General features: G+C 46.9%; 8 protein-coding genes across 8 annotated transcripts; 5 read left to right on the top strand and 3 right to left on the bottom strand.

The window, feature by feature from the left end:
* The first annotated feature begins 1,663 nt into the window (after positions 1 to 1,663).
* EURHEDRAFT_415719 (GNAT family N-acetyltransferase) lies at positions 1,664 to 2,982 on the top strand. Its single transcript, XM_040782772.1, has 3 exons — positions 1,664 to 2,135; positions 2,195 to 2,755; positions 2,805 to 2,982. Exons 1-3 carry the CDS (start codon positions 2,022 to 2,024, stop codon positions 2,841 to 2,843), a joined length of 714 nt encoding a protein of 237 aa, XP_040635982.1. The 5' UTR covers positions 1,664 to 2,021; the 3' UTR covers positions 2,844 to 2,982.
* Positions 2,773 to 4,198, bottom strand: EURHEDRAFT_388958 (FabD/lysophospholipase-like protein). The gene is made up of 3 exons (XM_040779759.1): positions 4,056 to 4,198; positions 3,643 to 4,000; positions 2,773 to 3,590 (listed from the first exon to the last, which is right to left on the bottom strand). The coding sequence occupies exons 1-3, from the start codon at positions 4,102 to 4,104 to the stop codon at positions 2,945 to 2,947; spliced, it is 1,053 nt and encodes a 350-aa protein (XP_040635981.1). The 5' UTR covers positions 4,105 to 4,198; the 3' UTR covers positions 2,773 to 2,944.
* Positions 4,199 to 4,993: 795 nt separating this feature from the next.
* Positions 4,994 to 6,536, top strand: EURHEDRAFT_415717 (SDR family oxidoreductase). The gene has a single exon (XM_040782771.1). It carries the CDS (start codon positions 5,388 to 5,390, stop codon positions 6,471 to 6,473), a length of 1,086 nt encoding a protein of 361 aa, XP_040635980.1. The 5' UTR covers positions 4,994 to 5,387; the 3' UTR covers positions 6,474 to 6,536.
* A 70-nt stretch (positions 6,537 to 6,606) lies between these two features.
* On the top strand, positions 6,607 to 7,569 carry EURHEDRAFT_388956 (uncharacterized protein; the record flags this gene model as incomplete). Its single annotated transcript, XM_040779758.1, has 1 exon — positions 6,607 to 7,569. The coding sequence occupies one exon, from the start codon at positions 6,607 to 6,609 to the stop codon at positions 7,228 to 7,230; it is 624 nt and encodes a 207-aa protein (XP_040635978.1). The 3' UTR covers positions 7,231 to 7,569.
* EURHEDRAFT_422387 (uncharacterized protein) lies at positions 7,277 to 7,507 on the bottom strand (the record flags this gene model as incomplete). Its single annotated transcript, XM_040783353.1, has 1 exon — positions 7,277 to 7,507. A coding segment is annotated over one exon (231 nt), but the record flags the coding sequence as incomplete, so codon positions are not given.
* A 758-nt stretch (positions 7,570 to 8,327) lies between the features above and the next one.
* On the top strand, positions 8,328 to 10,055 carry EURHEDRAFT_463062 (pantothenate transporter; the record flags this gene model as incomplete). Its single annotated transcript, XM_040784849.1, has 7 exons — positions 8,328 to 8,438; positions 8,493 to 8,517; positions 8,567 to 8,671; positions 8,718 to 8,793; positions 8,840 to 8,931; positions 8,981 to 9,411; positions 9,462 to 10,055. 7 exons carry the CDS (start codon positions 8,328 to 8,330, stop codon positions 10,053 to 10,055), a joined length of 1,434 nt encoding a protein of 477 aa, XP_040635977.1.
* Positions 10,056 to 13,449: 3,394 nt separating this feature from the next.
* EURHEDRAFT_405397 (nucleic acid/nucleotide deaminase domain-containing protein) lies at positions 13,450 to 15,246 on the bottom strand (the record flags this gene model as incomplete). The annotated part of the gene is made up of 1 exon (XM_040780381.1): positions 13,450 to 15,246. The coding sequence occupies one exon, from the start codon at positions 15,244 to 15,246 to the stop codon at positions 13,450 to 13,452; it is 1,797 nt and encodes a 598-aa protein (XP_040635976.1).
* Positions 15,247 to 16,965: 1,719 nt separating this feature from the next.
* Positions 16,966 to 18,275, top strand: EURHEDRAFT_485527 (alpha/beta hydrolase). The gene has a single exon (XM_040785555.1). It carries the CDS (start codon positions 17,000 to 17,002, stop codon positions 18,011 to 18,013), a length of 1,014 nt encoding a protein of 337 aa, XP_040635975.1. The 5' UTR covers positions 16,966 to 16,999; the 3' UTR covers positions 18,014 to 18,275.
* Positions 18,276 to 18,473: the final 198 nt, after the last annotated feature.

The following is an 18,473-nucleotide window of genomic DNA, read 5'->3' as shown; positions in this document are numbered from 1 at the left end:
AGATAGTAACAGTGTTTCCTGGAATAGAATAAGCAATTGATAAGGTGTTGGGACCTAAAGCAACACGCATAAAGTCGAAAGATCAACGGCGGCTCAGTTTGCAGATGGTTGCATATGTCACAATGATTGCGGCCCGAGATTTCCGCAGTATCCGCATCCCCGCATCACCAGTTGCAGAACCATAGATAAAGTCATTGCATTTAAAACGGCTTTAAATCCGTATCAAAGCCTTCTCACATCGCCATCCATCAATTCTCACTTTATACCGTCCCGTCAGCCCAACCAGGTTCTCATGCGACTTGAGCCCAATAAACGGCCTCTTCACGCGAACCACCGTCCCATCATCCAGCGTCGTCTTGGTTTTGTAGCAGGTTCCCAGGCCAAACAGTGCTCTGGGAACACTGTTTATACTGATAGTAGTAATATTCAGAATGCAAGGCAAGGGTAAATGCTCAAGGCAAGTAGGATTATAGAAATGACGATGAGGGTCAATTGGATAGCGGAAAACCAGAGTAGGGAGCATGGCCGGCGGTAGTATGTCTGGACCATGTTCGTTAATCGGTCTTTCGGTATTGGCAAGGAGTGTGGAAGCTGAGAAAGGGCAATCTTGTTTGGTGGCATTGACAGGAAAGCGTGCCGATTACAGCAAAAGGTTTCAAAGGAATTTCCCGATTTTGTCACATGACATGATCATGCGGTTGATAGGGAACGAATCCTTCAAGAATTATGTTATCTGAGCATCCATATTCTATGATTTGCCATACTCCATGGTCGTTTATATAACGAGGTCTCGAAGTGTACTGCGAAGTGACGGATCGACGGGATATATAAAAACTAGGAACCAAGCAAACCAACTTGTTTGAAACATTCTGCCGAAGAATATCATCATGATTGAAACTCAACGCAGCAACGTGGTTATAATGTGGATTTTACGTACCCGAAACTATACGTTAGGTTTATAGCCAGACGAAGAACGATGTATGCTCAGCATGCCCGGTACCAGAAGATCTGCTTCCCTGGGACATCCGCATTCCGGAAGTGGCCAATCAACAGAGATTAAGTATCTAGCACTACGAGCGAGGCCAGCAGATATGAACATCATTGGGCTGCAGCTCTGCAGCCATAGCTGTTCTTGTGAACGCGCAATGATGAGAGTAGGGATAGACCAGTGAACTGCCAGCTACTGCAGCGCGGTCCAAATAGCGGTGAACCACACTAGATTTGATACGACTTGGGCCTGAACTATTGATGCTCTGCTCTTCTGGACAACAATAGTCTATTGATCATCTTTCAAAGTTACTCAAAACCATAGATCTGCTACGATTATCAGATTAGGGTTGCGCATGGACCAACCCGTTAAGGTTAGCGGCGTGGGGTATTCCAAATTGGGAAGTATGTGTACTTGAGCAACAACGACCAAAATACCCTACTCCGCATTTCGCATAGTTAGACCATGTCGGCATACCTTTGAATAGAACAACAGCACTGATACGCCTACCGATAAAAATGACCAATGATTATCACGATGCAGCTCGTATCGATAAGACCGCGACGACCTTCCTGATTCGACACCTCCGCGGCGATCCGAACTCGCCTCGAACTATTTCTACCAATAACATTCAGTCTCCACGTCCAGGCTGCGCTGTCTTACAGACCACTCGCTGCAAAGGGTCACGCTGCGTTTCGCAGTGTAACCTGCCCGCATGGGCCTGCCTGGAAGGGATGGCAGCGGTTCATGGTATAAAGCTATGCTTCGCTTTCTCTCGGACTTTTTTGTTTCTTTTCTCCCAGCAACTCAGACTTCAGTATTGTCAATTGCAACCCTCAACGATCGATCGTCTCTCGATACCGGGATTATTGGACCTCGGTTTCCCCCGAAGTATAGATGGCGATATCGATGTCGTCCAACCCCCTCCGAAACCACTCGCACGTTTACACAATTGCTTTATCGCAACCCATCCACAGACCTAGTAATAATTCTAAATCAAATTATAATTATTATTGAAGACATCCGTTTCAACATGGCTATCGAAGTGCTTCCGATCACCACTGCTGATATCCCTGCCGCCGTAGCGTGCATCCAGAGGGCCTTTGCTGACGATCCATATTTCCAATGGATTTTCAATCCGTCCAAGGTACAGCACCTCCACAGAATATTGCAGAAGTAGCAACGAGTATTAAAAAAATAGGACAGTTAAACATACACCGCAACGCAGCCTCCCTCTCCGCCCACCTCCGCTACGGTATTAACTGCAAAGCCCCCATCTACGTCGCCAAATACTCCCCCGATCCAGACCAGAAAGTACCAATTCCCATCCTTACGCCTAAAATCGTAGGTGTCTGCTGGTGGTTCCCTCCCCACCCACCTAGCGAACCCGAAAGCTGGACCGAGTGGACGCAGGAATGGATCCTGTCTTTCCGCCAATTCCTGTTTAACGTGCGCTACTTTGGTCGCGGGGGTTTGAATCTGCGTCGATACCATATTTGGAAGGATGTGCAGAAGGAGACCCATGATGAGGTGTGGGTTGATCCGAGGGGGTATTACTTTTGTAATGTGATTGCGGTTGATTCGGAGATGAGGGGGATGGGCGTTGGACGGATGTTGGTGGATGTTGTTACAGAGAGGGCGGATCGGGAGGGGGTTCCGTGTTATTTGGAAAGTTCGAAGGGCATGCCCAATCTTAAGATCTATGAGAAGCTGGGGTTTGATCTAGTCAAGGAGATTGAGTGTGTTGATGAGCGGGACGCTTGCAAGGTGAGCATGCTAAGACTATGGTGGACTTGATTGATGCTAACGAAAACAGTTGTATTGCATGACCAGACAGCCGACACTCAAGGCTTAGGCATATATACCTAGATATCATGAATTGAGAATAACCCCGTATACTCCGTGCTTAGTACTCCGTACAAGCAATCAATAGAAAAAGACAAAATTTTTCACCATTCAAAACCCCAACCCCTCGACAGTAGTATTCACAACCGCATTATCAAGCAAAGAAAATGAGGCCTGCTCCGCTTTTTTCTCAACAAGAACTTCCTGCAAATACTGAATCGTTTTCGATTTGATGACGCCCAACTGCTTATATTTATCCAGCCCAATTTTTTCCAGTCCATGCTCCACATTGAACCGATGGTACAAGTTCGGTGTGTCGTAAAACCTGCGCTCCAACTCCTCAGACACAGCTTCACAATTAGTAGTAATATCTTTCATGGCGCGCAATGCAGAAAATGGAACGCCCGGCATTACAATACGCTGGAAGAGGCTGGGAGCCTTGACATCGCTGATATCCTTCTTCCCGGTCCCGATGCTGACGATGCAGGAAACGCCCTTGCTGGGAGGGAATACACTCTGGACCTCTGCGATCAGCAATCTCGTGGGGTTATTGGCTCCCATTGCACCGTCGACAAGCTCGTGGGTCTGTCCTTGATGGTCTATCTCTTGACGTTTGAAGAATGTAGGTGCAGCGGATGTTGCTCGTGCAGCTTCGCAAATTGTGACATCGAGATGGTCATCGGGGCTACCAGTTGTGTACGATCTGTACAGCTGAGCAGGTCCAGAGACGTTACTGGCGTCTTTAGAAACCACAAACCTTGTATAATGTTAGTCAAATATATTGAAATTAAGGTTGTGGTAAAACTCACGCTTTACAATGGTTACCCGGTGCAAAGAGCTTCGCATTCGGACCCCCCTCGCCGTATCGCTGAATCATGCCCCGAATGGCATTCTCCAGATTTGTCGCTTTGAATCGCCCATTCAGAGTGGCCTTTGACTCCCCAAAGACATCCTTCGACAGAACGGTGTATTCGTCGAGGACCTGATCTACGGACATCTGAAGTCGGCCCAGCATGATTGCAATGAGTCCTCCGGTGCTGGTGCCTCCAATCATGTCAAACACTTCACAGGGCTTGGGGGTAACTGGGAGACGGTAATTTTTTTGGATGTTGAGCATCAATTGTTGTAAGATAATGAGCTCACTGACACCGCGGACACCACCGCCATCTGAGGCAATTAGTACTCGAATTCGAGAATTGGCAAAGGTGTTAGCTAAACATACCAAGAGAGAGCAGACGGAGAGGTGCATCCTTATTGCTCATTCCAGCCATCTTGGTAATTTAAGGTACAATGCAATTTTGGGAAGAAAAACTGAGAAAAAAAAAGAAAGAAAATTTAGTAGAAAAATGTTTAAATTGATTAAATGCTTTAATTACTGCTAATACTTTGATTTTAATCGGAATAGGCCACCCTTATATGTACTTCAATTTTCTATACAGCTCCACATAAGCCCATATTTTATAATAATCAACGCCCTCAAGTATCGACCCCTTTGCAACGCCCAAAACACTCATTCAGACCCACTCTCACCAAGCCCCAACTAACCCCCACCCCTACCAGTACCATGATCTTAATCTTCTAGCCTAATTCCCAATTGGCCCATGCATCTACAAACACACAAGCATCCAATTCTGTTACATTGGCTTCCTCATATATTTTTTGGAGTCAATAATGAACATGATAGGCCGATTAACAAGTGTCGGCGCTTAAACACGGCCGCGGGAAGAGGACGTGTAGCCGGGGATGATCTGGCGCTTAAGTGAGCGCGTTATGGACATGGATTGGGGAGGATTAGAATTCGGGCTACTGGCGGGGTTTCTATAATTGAGAAGATGGATGCAGAGGTGTGGATGTGGAAGGGGAGTCGGTGGGGTCGAGGTGCTGTGTTTGGTTTTCAGGATGAGTTCTTTGTTCGTAGGAGGATCTGGAAAGGATAGAAGTGTATAGCGGGCATCTATTTATTTATTTTATTTTTTTTTTCAGTTGAAACGCTAGCAAAAAGTGTGCTAGTTCCGAATGACTTGACAGGCCGAGTATACGGAGAGATTCGGTACACGCCCCGAGGGGCATCAATACGGAGCGCTGCCATGCCACCACAGCACGGAAGCCTGTTTATTCAGTTTAATCGATTGATTTGAAATTCAGAACTCCAACGTTATCGGATTTCCTTTTTCGACATGGTAATAACTGGTTGTGAACGTGACGTCACGATAATATCAACATCGATGCCATTGATATATAGAACTGAGATATATCGAACATCAACTTCAAATGTCCATTTATAAAATATCCACCTTGTCCATAGTACACAGAACAGAATGCCAACAGCCATCGTAACCGGCGCAACAGGTAAGCTCCATTCATCTCGTACCCCAATTGATAACCCCCCAGCGCCAACTACAACAATACAGGCCTCACGGGCGCCGCCATCGTCCGCCACCTAATCAACGATCCATCATATACAAAGATCTATACCCTCTCCCGCAGTCAACCAGGAACCCAACACCCCAAAATCCAACATGCCCACCTCGACCTCCAAGACTCTGCCTCCTCAATGGCCAACAGCCTCTCCGGCATCTCAGCAGACTACATCTACTTCTGCGCGTATCTAGCCAAATCCGATGAAGAAGAAGCGGCACGTGTTAACGGCGCGCTATTAGAGAATTTTATCAAAGCGTTGGATTTCACGGGTGCGATTAAGCAGCTTAAGCGGTTTATTCTGACGTGCGGGTTTAAGCACTATGGTGTGCATTTAGGGATGCCGAAACAACCGCTTGTTGAGACGGATCCGAGGCTGGAGGGGGGTATTGGGGGTGTGAAGTGGCCGTCAAACTTTTATTATGTGCAGCAGAAAATTATCGAGGACGCTGCGGCAAGGGGTGGTTGGGAGTGGATTTGTACGCTTCCTAATGATGTTATTGGGTATGCGAAGGGGAACTTTATGAATGAGGCTGCGTCATTGGGGTTATATGCAACGATCTGCAAGATGCAGCCTGGGTCGAAGCTGATATTTCCTGGTAACAAGAAAAATTACTTTGTGTACAACTGTTGGACATCCGCTGAGCTACATGCGCGTTTCTGTCTCTGGGCTTCTACGGCTCCGGGTGCTGGGAACAACATCTTTAACGTCGTTAATGGCGACACACAGTCTTTCCAGGAACTATGGCCGCGGTTGGCCGAGCGCTTCGGTTGCAAGATCCCGGAGGATATGTTCAGTCCCTCGACTACGGGGGCGTATGCCAACCAGTCAACGAATATGGATATGAAGACTAAGCACCCGATTGTTGTTCATGCACAGAAAATGGGTATTGCCGATAACCATATCCTCAAGACACCACCGGCACTGTGTCTCCCGATTGACCCTGCGAAATGGTCGCAGCGGGACGATGTTAAAGAAGCGTGGAAAACAGTCCAGTCGAAGTATGACTTAGATGAGGATGCATGGGACAAGGCTACATGGGACTTTTTGACGTTTGTTCTGGGACGAGAATGGGGTTGTGTAGGGAATGTGAACAAGGCGCGGAATTTGGGCTGGACAGGGTATGAAGATACCTGGGACTCGTTTGAAAATGCGTTCCGCATGTTAGAGGAAGGAGGTGTTCTTCCCCCGGTTGAGCAGTTGAAGAAGGATTATTCTTGAGTTTGGAAAATGAAATATGTTTGTACAACTAGAGCCGAAAGCAAAAATATTATATTATGCCACATTCCACATCTCACCCTTTATATCTTCTCACCCCAATCCTCTCCGTTCATCACCTTACACACACACCAGAATGTCCGCTCTCCTCTACGTCCTAACAACCATAACATCCCCCTCCCTAACGCCAACAACCTACAACACCTGGTACGACACCGTCCACATCCCTGAACTCCTCTCAATCCCAGGCAGCCCCAACGCAGCGCATCGCTACAAATCCACAAACCCACGGAATCAAAAATGGCAATTTTTAACACTCTATCCACTCAATGACATCTCGTTTACGGGGGATCCGGCGATTCGGGAACGGGTCTCGTCGCATCACCCTGTACTTCCGGGGGGAAAATCGATTTGGGAGCTTATTGTGTTCGAGGGGAGGGATTATGTTGCTGTAAATGGTGGTGATGGGAAGGGATTGCAGGGAGGAAAGAGGTGGATTGTTACTGTTGAGATTGGTGGGGGGGAGGAGGGTATGCAAGGGTTGTTGGATGGAGTAGATGGAGGGTATGCGAGGTATAGGATCCATCGAGCACCGACTGCGATGGCTGGTGCTAATTCACCGGAGATTCCTGTTCTAAAGGAACTGGTGATATTCGAGCTGGACAAGGAAGAAGACATCGAGAGACTCATTAGTGCCCTCCAACAAACCTCTGAACCTCTCCGAATCAATATACAATGCTCCTCCTGGGAGTCTATCTAATATACACATATACAAAACATCACATTTACCAATCCAATCCATCTTTCTTCTCAATAACATTCCCACCCCACCTCTCCCTCCAGACCCCCATCTCCTCCCTCCACAAATCCATCACGCACGGATCACACGAACTCCCGCAGCATTCGCCCGGAACCGGTGGATCATTGTAGTCTCTTTCTGCGGCGCGGATGAGTTGTTTTGTGCGCGTGCCGCTGGCGTGTTTTTGGGCCTTTTTGATAGCCGGGATATCGGTAGGGTTGTGGTAGGCTGGTGTTGGTGGTGGTGGTTGTGGTTGTTGGCGGGTGAAGAGGGACGAGAGAAATGATGAAGTGGAGGAGATTGTGGGTTCGTTAGTTACCATGATGGAGGCATTTAAGTTGGGAGAGAAAAGTTGCATGGGAGTCGAATGTCCTGATCGGGATATATGGATGAATGGATGAATTCCGGGATGTCCCGCACCTCGGTTAAACCCGGATCCTCCCGACACCGTCAATTTGGGAGACAATAGAAACTCGCCGAACAGGTCTTAGCAGATACAATGTTCAGAAAACTGCAATCGATGAACGAAATTTAAGTGTTTGTATTATACTCTCGGTGCCACATGTCTGCAATGCGGTCTTCTCATCAGAAACCCGACCGAGATAATAAAAATAATCGCTGTCAACCACAAATGCTTTTTCTTCACCCCTAGAGACAGTTCATTCTCCGACTATACAGTTTCAGGCCGGCGTGAATGGAAGCGTCCGCTACAGAAAGGCTAGGACCGAAGACCCTGTAACTCGATCCGCTCGTGGTGTAGCTGAGGCTCTCTACTCCGGAGCACTAACTCTGTTCACTTGTGCTACCCAATTATATTGGTGTGTTCAGCAATAGTGCCTGAAAAATATCACCACTAGCAGTTAAATTCCGGCACCACCAAAAGCAAACATCAGCTGAACCGTGTCGGTGAGATAAGTCGCGATTCACTATCCCTTGCGCTGTCAAAAGGGACCGAATTCAATTGATAGCTAAGGATTCAAGCTTATTTTCACTTTTGATTTTGATTGCTTTCACCAACGGCAGACCTGACTATTACAATGGCGGGGGGCAACGAGAAGATGCACCATGCCAATGGTGATCCCGATGTCCTGATTCTTCTGGGAGAAGATAGCTCGGTGGATAATGAGAAGAGGGTGCGGAGGAAGATTGACTGTGTGATTCTGCCGATGGTGAGCCAGATTCATAGAAATGATTGATTCTGCAAGTGTTGACTGAATGCGTAGATGTGCATCGTTTATTTCTTGCAATGTACAGAGCATGATTCGTATCATCTTGGATACTTCTAACGGCTCAACAGACCTCGATAAACTAAGCCTGGGATATGCAGCTGTCTTTGGCCTCATTGAAGATCTCGGCTTGCAAGGGTCGCAGTACTCTTGGTGTACTTCGATATTTTACTTTGGTATATGCATATCTCGGTCGATCATGACTCGGTTCTGACTGAACAGGACAACTGGTCGCGGAAGGACCTTTTATCTATCTTATGGGTAGACTTCCATTGACACGGTTCATTGCGGTTACTATGTGGGTAACGACGAACCATTTCCCAACCTGTCACTAACGACAGCAGCGTTCTATGGGGCGCAGTATGCATGTGTCTAGCAGCTCCAACGAACTTTGCCGGGTTCGCGGCCGTCCGAGTACTCCTAGGTGTTACAGAGGGTGCGGACCCCACCTCATTTCCCCTTCATCTCCAACTAACACCGTACAGGTGCTGTATCGCCCGCATTTGTAACCATCACAAGCATCTGGTACAAGAAAGAAGACCACGCCCTCAGAGTCGGCATCTGGGGCGGCATGAACCCTCTAGCCCAGGTCATCGGTAGTCTGCTCATGTACGGGATTGGAAAGATACATCATCCGAGCATTGAACCGTGGAGGGTTCTGTTTCTGCTATGCGGGGCGTTGACTTCTGTATTCGGTGTGGTATTTTACATCGCGATGCCATCGACGCCGCACAAGGCCTGGTTCCTGACACCCCGGGAACGGCAGATTGTCCTCGAACGGATGGAACGGGATAGAGAGGGCGGAGACAAGGTCAAGTTCTCGTGGGCGCAAGTGAGAGAGACGCTGTTTGATACTAAGGCGTGGTTCATTTTGCTCTTCGGGTTCATCGCCAGCATGCCCGGTGCGGTCATCTTCGTGAGTTCCATGATATCACCCGTTATCATAATCATTGACTAACCTCACAGTTCGGCACAATCCTCATCAACGGCCTAAATTACGACAAATTCCAGACCATGCTCCTAACCGCTCCCTCCGGCGCAATCTCCCTGGGAATGCTCTGTGTCGCCATGATCGGCTGCTCTGTCCTCCCCAAATACCGCTGCCTAGTCCTGATCCTAGTGACGATTGTCCCGCTAGTCGGCAACATCCTCCTCCTCAAGCTCCCCCTTTCTGCAACATGGGGCCTTGTTGCATCCTCGTGGCTGGCATCGTGCAACCCTGGAATCCTAGTCATGATCATGAGTCTCAGTGCATCGAATATAAAGGGCAATACGAAACGTGCAATGGTGAATACGTATTTCTTTATCGGGCTTTGTGTGGGGTGTATTGCTGGTCCGCAGCTGTGGGAACCTAGCGCTGCGCCTAGGTTTTTTAGCGGAGTGACGATGGGGCTTTCGTGTTGGTGTGTGTTTATCTTTCTGGTAGGCTTGTATTGGGGATTTTGCTATTTGGAAAATAGGAAACGGGATAGGGAACAGGGTGTGCATTCGGGAACTGAGACTTATGCTGGAGAAGACTTGACGGACAAGGAGGATGTTCTGTTTCGGTATAGTTATTGACGAGGTAATATATAATGGATGTACTGAGATCTGACACATAGAGCTTGGCCGAAACTAGCACCGGGGCTGTGGTAAGTATGCAAGCCGAAAAAGGAAAACGTGACTTGGCCGAGTGAGACAAAAAATGGTGCCTGACAAGCTCCACTCAAACCCGTGGAACACATCAGCCAAGCTTCCACTAAACGCGGGCTTTGTCATCCGGTTTTACATTTGCTTACTTTGATTGGCTAAATCCCACAAGCTCCCCAAAAATAGCCGTCACAGATTGTTATACAGATCCACCTGCGCTTACTTTTGATTGGATCGAATCACTGCCCCCATGCACTGACCAATTGTCGGCCACTGTATGTTCCTTGCGACCAATCAGTGCTGTTTCTGCGGGCCTATCACAAGCAAAAATATATGGACCAATGGGAGAGAATCTGACGCCATCCGGCACCGGGGATCAGCTGCCTCACAAATCGGGCTCTTTTTCTCTTCTTTCAGCCTTCCTTTTTTCTCTCACCACTGTCTCCCTCATATCATGTCTCTTCCAACCTCTCTGCCTCCTGCCATTTCCGCAGAAATCCCCGTTAGAAAAAACTAAACCTACACTACGAAACTACACCCCGCATTCTATACTCTGCACAAATAAACAATCCGCGACCCGCATCCCCCCGAAATCCCCGAGCTTTTCCCTCCTCCCCATCCATTGCCATGTCAAAAAAGCTCAGCGACTCCGCCGTCATTGTCATCGTGATCGTGTGCTGTCTCGCCTTTATTTCAATGGGGGCAGCACTGACTCGCCAATTATACCCGCCAAGCGAATCAGGGACGCGATACGAACCGACCCGAGACCAGGAGATGTATATGCGGGCGGTGCGCATGCGCAATCGTTATAACTTTCATCGACAGTCTTTGATGCCGAATGATTTAGAGTCGAATTGTGGGTTACCCCCTTTCAGGATTGGGGTTTTGAGTATACTAACGAACGAGTGGTAGACACTACGGAAGAGACGTCGAGGATGTGAGAATTGTATAAATATTGGACAAAATAAATGGATATGAGATATGTTAGGCGCTTTACTGATGGATATATTGGTTGGAATTTTTTTTTTTTTTTTTGCAAGGAGCACTGGAGTTTGATATGGATACCATTTTCTGCGTTTGACCGTGTTCAGTTGATCTGATACATGGGTTTGTCCTTTCATTAGCGTTTACGATACGCCCTGGTGGTTTGCGTGTTTTTACAGAAAATGGAATTTCATTTCATTCTCTTCATTCTACTTACCCCGCCAAACTGATAAGACTGCCAGCGAGTAAGTCATGCGGCTTATTTGGGTGCCAGGTCATAGTCTCACGTCATACAAGTTTTATTTGCTTGAGACTGGTCTCGAAGAAGATGCTACAAAGCTCGATTCTGAACTTATTGTGGAAGGGCAGGAGCCATGCGTGACCTGGGGACAGTCGATATCCAGAGGCTCGCCGTTAGACGTTATGCAACAGCCCGGAGGTATGGTCTTTGCAGTTAACGGGCACTTATTGAAACTCAAACCCTAGGGCTAGCATCCTACCAGGAACTGGTCAGGTGACGGAACTATCATGTGGCTCTAAACACTATTGCAATATCGCATCCTAACCCAGTCATACGGCGGCTACCGGCTACGTTGCACACATCAAATACACCCTGACAAGAATCATTCAATCATAAACATTATCTCGACCACACCGTTGCACAATCAATATCAACCTTCCAACTCGTCCAAAGATATCCCACTCAAGCTTATCCGCCCCCTATCCCCGGAAATCAAACATTAGCACCACCGCACCCACACCAACATCAATATTCACATACCTAAGTCAAGCATACTTATCATAACACTCATCACACAACCACAAAAAGTCAGTCCCGCTCTCCGTATAGTATGTCTTCATAGTACACGGCCTGTACTCCGCGCACCCATTGCAGTGCATAACGTGAATCATTTCCAACACACCGCGCAAATCAGCGAAGCCATTCGATATACCACAGCATATAACAACTCACCCCATATCAACAGGGATAGACAGCGTTGCAAGAATATGTAGTATGTGATGCGTTCCGTAGGATACTCAGAAAACAACTCAAGCTGCAAGGGAAGCTGTAACAATAGATAATGTGAATAGACGTAAAGAAAATCAGATGTGGCTCAAAATCACTGGCCACAGCGCATTATTTATACCCCAGTGCTACGTCAGATATTCCTCATGTTACTCTCTTATATCGCAAGCATTATTGCCCATAAACCCAAAAGCTTTGTTCCACGATCTTAGCAACGTGCTAAGTTGATAGGTACGGAGTGCTCGGTGTTTGATTTATCTACATTATAGTCTATTGTTGTTGTTCCTGGGGTTTCCTTGCGAAGGGGAGATTTGGGATATGCCAGGGGTGCATACGGGGAGTGGTTTTGATTGGTGGGATGGGGAGATCGAGGAGGGCGTTTTGATTGAGACTGGGTTGGGTTTGTGAGGGAAGGGGTTCTGATGGGGATTGAGAGGTGATAAGATTATCATGCCGAGTCTATTGGGAATCAACGGATGAGATTGGTGGAGTTGGTTTGATTGTATTCAGAATGGGCAAGTTTTATGCTATGTTTGTTGGGGCTAATGCAGATAGATTGATGTGAGAATTTCATGCTGAGTTCGCGAACACTCCCTTTCCCTTTGCTGATACCGCACAAATAAACTGTTTGATACCTTTGCAATATCTGCTGTCTTGGATGATTTTGCTGTAAACGGGGTTGAGATTGTTTGCGCTCAATCGAGCCTTCCACGCTCGTGATGGCTCTCTCTAGTGCCTCAAGTGAAAGACTGGGTGGGTAACGTGTGACCAACATTAGCAATAAGTGATATTCTCATTCAAGCGCCACTGCTGCTGATGAGTTTAGTTAGATTCTTCAGTTCAAGTATCCCCCGGACCTGCTAAACATCGTGATGCGTGGAAGGAAGACTTGTGTTTTCTAGGTGACATTCTCGTTGATCTGCTTGGTATTTCGGCACATGTTACACCATATGGTCAGCGAAGTACTTCATTCTTGTTTATTTGCTGGAAGGGTTAGTCAACAGTGCATGCTTTTCGCATTGGTTCGTGAGTATTGTGGCATAATGCGAGATTCTCTGTCCTACAAGTCGGATTAGTTTTCCCTCGGACAATGCCAACACACTATTGTTGCTTTAGGCAATACACATTTCAACGGTCCTCATTGCATATGTGGTGGCGTATGACAGTAATGATCAATCGAAGGAGTTTGCTCCTGGTAAATGTGCAGCAAGGTTAATCACAGACTGAATGTAGGGGGAGTTTGTCCATTCTTGCACACCCACCAAGATTGGCTACAAATAAGTGTAGTACTGACTTAGGAGCAGCAAGGGTCGTCTAGAGAGGAATACAAGACGTGTCTTCAGTTTTTAGCGAGCGCAATTTCCCACCCATCCTCTGATTGGAATTACTACCAGAAGAGATTCTTCGCGACCCAAGGAAAGACGACGCTCGCCGCAGCCCACCCGAAACACTCCGAGCAAGGCTTCGACTGCACTGGTGATCCTCGTCCTTATTTCCCTTTTTGCTTATTGATTCCGAGGAGGCAACTGAAACGTCATCTGTCACAGTTGAGGGAGCTGAAAGAACACTTTCTGATTGAAAATGAGCACGCCTCGGACGATACCCGTTATAACGCCGTGTCCAGGCCTGTGCAATCAGGCGGTACATCTGGTCAGTGATCCTACCACCGAACCACAAACCTGGCGGAAATTTCCATGGGTACCGGGCCTTCTTTTTGTAGCCCCTTGTCCAAAACTTCGTCCCGTAGACGTCGTTCAAAACCCTAAGAAATAGGTGACACCCGGAGCACGACAGTTTTGACATGCCGATGTACGCGTAGACAGTCTGCGGTCGTTGCATTGCCTCGAGGACGAGTCTTAACTCGCAGTGCACATGGACATCTCGAGGGACAGGCTCTTTGGCCATACACTCTGTATCTTTAGAAACAACACCAATGTCCAGCTCATACCTTTCTGGCGTTGTACTGGAGGCCTTCTTGAGGACACGTTCCCAATCCTGGGCTGTATACGGGACATCACGAGCTATACTATTTATTGCCGAAAGCGCATAAAGACTGAATGGACGCTTGAGTAAGTCCTGACATTCAGGCAAACAGGCAGTCATTTGAAGGTGCTGTACCATCTCAAAGTACGCTGTAACCTTTTGCAGATACCTTTCTATTGATGGGAAGTAATGGGCGTATGAATGGTCTTTGGGCCCAAATCCGGGGTCGCTGCTCATGAACAGCTCGATAGACTCTTTTGTCCTAGTGAGGCTCGTGGTGAATCGCCCCCACCCCTTCTTGTCTTCTGAACGTGGCTTTCCAATTGTCGGATTCTGGCTAGTGTACATCGTAAAGAGGCGTCGCATATTCTCCCTCACCGTGCAGAATGGATGGGTCTTCGGAAAGTCGTCTAACGGTACGGCCAGTAGAATGGCAATCTCGGAGTTGACCTCCTTCGTCCACTTCACGAACACGAAGCCCATACAAAGACTCACGAAATCGGCAATGAGCTCTTGCTTCTCTCGCACGAACTTCTTCATGGACTCTTCCATCTCCATGCCGCCGACACTTTGCCTGTTCCAAACGGATGCGACGTCCTTCATGGACTTCCAGATAAGCATCAATTGCTGCTTACTTTGCTCTCCAACTTGGCCTTCCGTTGCAACCAGGATCTTGATCCAATTTTGATTGGTTTTCTTAGCATGCCAAGCTTCTAAACCGACCGCGACGACCTCGTCTTCCCTGGAAGAACACAAGCTTGCAAGAGCATCAAGGGCCTTTCTTAGAACGGAAGGGATTTCTTCTTGCAACTTAGCCAGCTTCACAGGCACCTTTTTCAGCGCTTTTTTGAGCACCTTATCCTCATTGTTAGGGGCCACAGACATGTAAGGTTTCCCTTGAGCTCTGTACCGTTTCTGCAGCCTATATATGGCTGCGAGGAGGTTCTGAACGTCAATAGCAGTTTTGGGAGTGCTGTTGCATGACGAGATTGGCTGCTCATGTTGCTGCAGTTGGTCTAAAGACATGCTCTCTCGTAAGGGGCTAGGTATCCTCTGGGCGATGCGTGCCCGTCTACTAGTATGGTGGTGGATGGCATCGATGAAGGGGTTATTGGTTTTGGAAGACATCTTCTCTGAACTCAGTAGTAGCTACTGTGTTGGTAAGATATGCTGAATAGTCAAAAACAAGACAAATTGGGCATATCGGAATAAATCAGTGTAGCGTCGATTTGTGGGGAAGAAAGGAGGGATTGAAAAATTGAGGACTTAAGGAACCCTCTGTAGGCCGTAGTAAGAATAATGGTGCCTAGCCGAATTCCTATTTTAAATCCGATTGATTTGTTTGTGAAAGGTAATCCATGGTGCAGACTAGGCAATCTTCATAAATTTAATCATTTCACTGCCTGCAATAATGATTCATAAAAGATTATCAGTTCTGGTTTGGATGACGATGTAATGAACCTCCCAGTACCTGAATAATTTCCCTGACAATCTTTCTTTCTTAACAAACAATACATTTTCATAGAAGATGCATAGATGATAGTTGTCACCTCAATATAGCCAGAGCAGCATGTTCTGGACAAAGGTCTTGACTGCCCATGCTATTCAAGTCGTTAATAATAGCATTTTAGTGTTTTCTCACAGGTCGTTAGTTGAGACTAGCCAGCGATAGACCGCTGGTGAGCCGAGAACTAGTTAGAAACTTGGCGTTCAAACACGTCAAATGGTTTTTCTAGCAGTATCTTGGGCATCTTCCTTGCGATACTGAGATGAAGATTCCGGTCATGGAATGAGACCATATATTCATCTATTTCCCCTTTGGACACTTGTTCCCGTTGGAGCGCATAACAGAGGAGAAAGTTCTGTGATAGGGTGCTGCAAGTCTCTGCAATTAGGGCCGATCTCATCCGTAATGTCACTCAGTTCAAGATAGCGACTAAATTGAGCACAGTCAAATATCATAAATTTCAAGTTAAGATCGGTAATTTAATTAAAAATGTCGTTTCTCCTTGCTGAAAGATATGTTTCCCACATCATACGCAATTGACCATCTTTTATGGCGAAAATATCTGTAGTTGATCAGCCTCACGACTACTTACAGAACTGAGATATCTTTTACTCGCATGGCTGGATGATCTGACTCCTAATATGCTCCATCTCATTTAGGGAGAATGCAGTCTCATCATACGGAGCAGACTGCATTCGGATTGAACTGCCTCGCTGTGCTCGACATATTGGGGAGGATAACCAGACTCCCGAGTTCCAAAGTGCTCAGCAATCACGCAAGTAGCTCTGCCATGAGATTAAGGGAATATACGATCAATCAAGCTCGTACAAGCGAGGGTCCAATCTAGAAAAGACCATTAGTTTCGGCCTCTGTAGCAAAGTCTTGAGAACCAAACCGGGATATACCCGTACCTGCAATTCAGAATAACTGTTTCTGCAATGGTTGACGCAGGTTGCCCTTCGAAGAACACAAAATAGCATTCAAATTTATAGCAGTACCTTTTCTTCGGAGACAGAATGTCTATCAATTTACTTCGACATAGGTTCCTCCTTTTCTCTTGGACAGGGTTCCATTGGGAAGATGGCCTGGCGCTAATAACAATCTATTTCTGCTATATGGGAATTTTTATGAAGGTACAGGGCTTTTATAGTATGTGATTGTGATTCTAGCTAATTTTGGCAATCAAGAGATACATAATGTGACATTTATAAATGCGAGGTCGACATTCAAGTTTATATCAGGATTGAAACTCGACTCATTCCCGCTGTGCTGACCCGAGAGCGGGGTAAATATGGATATCCTTGTAGCAGTCGAGGAAGCTATATAACCCACTTACTCTACAACCTGAATCCCTTAAATCCACAAATAACCATAATGGACTCCCTCATTGCTCAAGCTAGCGACTACTCACGATTCAACGACTTCAAAATTCTCACCACCACGTACAAAGTAGTCTACAACCACGAAATCACGGTCGACATTCTCTACCCCAAGCATCTTCACAATTCCTCTCACCAGCATCTACGCGCTACTCCTCGTCCAGTCCTTCTCCGCTATCATGGTGGAGGTCTTATCTGCGGCCACAGCCTCTTCCCCCCGTTTTTCAATAAATGGTATCTCGAGCTTGCACAGGAATATTCAGCCGTGATTGTCTCTCCGAATTATCGGCTTATGCCCGAGTCTTCCATCCTTGAAATTTTGGGGGATGTGGAGGATCACTGGGATTGGATGCATGCATGGTTCCCGGCGTTCTTGGAAAATGAGACTAGCGGGGAGATAAAGGCAGAACTTGGTCAGATTCTGGCTGTTGGTGATAGTGCAGGTGGCTATCTGAGCCTGCAAATGGGTCTAAGCCATCCAACCGAAATCCGGGCAGTTAACGCAGTCTATCCCATGACGAATCCCAAGGCAGCATGTTTCACTGGTGAGCAGCTAAGGCCGGTATTTAACATCTCAACGCTTCCCAAGGACACATTGGAGCGTCACCTATCAAATCTCAAGGAACAAGAAGCACTCTCCGAAGTTCCAATTGTAAAATCCGTCGAATCCAGTCCTGATAGACTGACATTGTGCTTTTCCATCTGTCAACACGGAAAAATGGGTCAATTGCTGCCATACGATTCAATTACGCCATATCCGCTAGAGCGACTAGATGCTGGAGCAAGATTTTCTCGAGGTGGGGTGGTGCTGCTTCACGGCAGAGATGATACTGTTGCTCCTATTGAGCAGAGTTATTCATTGAAGGAAAAGGTGGAAGATGTCGATCCTACTTTAAAATTTCGTCTAATCGTGCGGGATGGTGAGCATGGTTTTGATCATTCGGCTAAATTACATGATGCCTGGCTGTGGGATGCGATTCAGGATATTGTAAAAATTTGGCTTGACTGAGTCGACTGGGCTAGTTTTTTTGAAAGCTCACTGTGACCAAATGCTCTTTTCAATTAATATTAGAAAAATGGCAGTAGCCTGAAATCATTTACCACCTTGGACGGAAACTAGGATCACGACGTACATAGTTGGGGATAGTATGGAAGGTGTATTCATTGGGATTCTGGTCCACGATGTTAAATATTGATACACCATTGGTGAACTGAGAGCATGGCCCGTGAAGAAAACCCATGAAATTCTTTGCTCGTGACTTCCCGTACGCCAGGAAATTTTCGGTAGCAGCCAGTCCATAAGACTTTATTCGTTCAGTAAAATACGCATTGTAACTTGGTTGGCTCCATCTGACACCACCTGACTTTATATCATATTTGAGCCCTTTGGGCCCTTCAGATAGCACATGTTCGTTTATTCGGGTCGATTGTTTGAGACTGGGAGCGGGCTGTCCACATATCTGCAGTTG

The sequence above is a fragment of the Aspergillus ruber genome (assembly GCF_000600275.1).
Source record: "Aspergillus ruber CBS 135680 unplaced genomic scaffold scaffold00028, whole genome shotgun sequence".
Taxonomy (NCBI): Eukaryota; Fungi; Ascomycota; class Eurotiomycetes; order Eurotiales; family Aspergillaceae; genus Aspergillus; species Aspergillus ruber.
This window is presented reverse-complemented; position numbering and strand designations above follow the sequence as displayed.

Excerpts from the sequence above, each read along its gene's own strand:
- EURHEDRAFT_415719 (XM_040782772.1), top strand. The coding sequence starts at position 2,022 with ATGGCTATCGAAGTGCTTCCGATCACCACTGCTGATATCCCTGCCGCC. Across the intron at positions 2,136-2,194 it reads GGATTTTCAATCCGTCCAAG|TTAAACATACACCGCAACGC; the intron begins GTACAGCACCTC and ends AAAATAGGACAG. Across the intron at positions 2,756-2,804 it reads ATGAGCGGGACGCTTGCAAG|TTGTATTGCATGACCAGACA; the intron begins GTGAGCATGCTA and ends TAACGAAAACAG.
- EURHEDRAFT_415717 (XM_040782771.1), top strand. The coding sequence starts at position 5,388 with ATGGCCAACAGCCTCTCCGGCATCTCAGCAGACTACATCTACTTCTGC.
- EURHEDRAFT_388958 (XM_040779759.1), bottom strand. The coding sequence starts at position 4,104 with ATGGCTGGAATGAGCAATAAGGATGCACCTCTCCGTCTGCTCTCTCTT. Across the intron at positions 4,001-4,055 it reads TCTCCGTCTGCTCTCTCTTG|ATGGCGGTGGTGTCCGCGGT; the intron begins GTATGTTTAGCT and ends TAATTGCCTCAG. Across the intron at positions 3,591-3,642 it reads CCGGGTAACCATTGTAAAGC|GTTTGTGGTTTCTAAAGACG; the intron begins GTGAGTTTTACC and ends ACATTATACAAG.
- EURHEDRAFT_485527 (XM_040785555.1), top strand. The coding sequence starts at position 17,000 with ATGGACTCCCTCATTGCTCAAGCTAGCGACTACTCACGATTCAACGAC.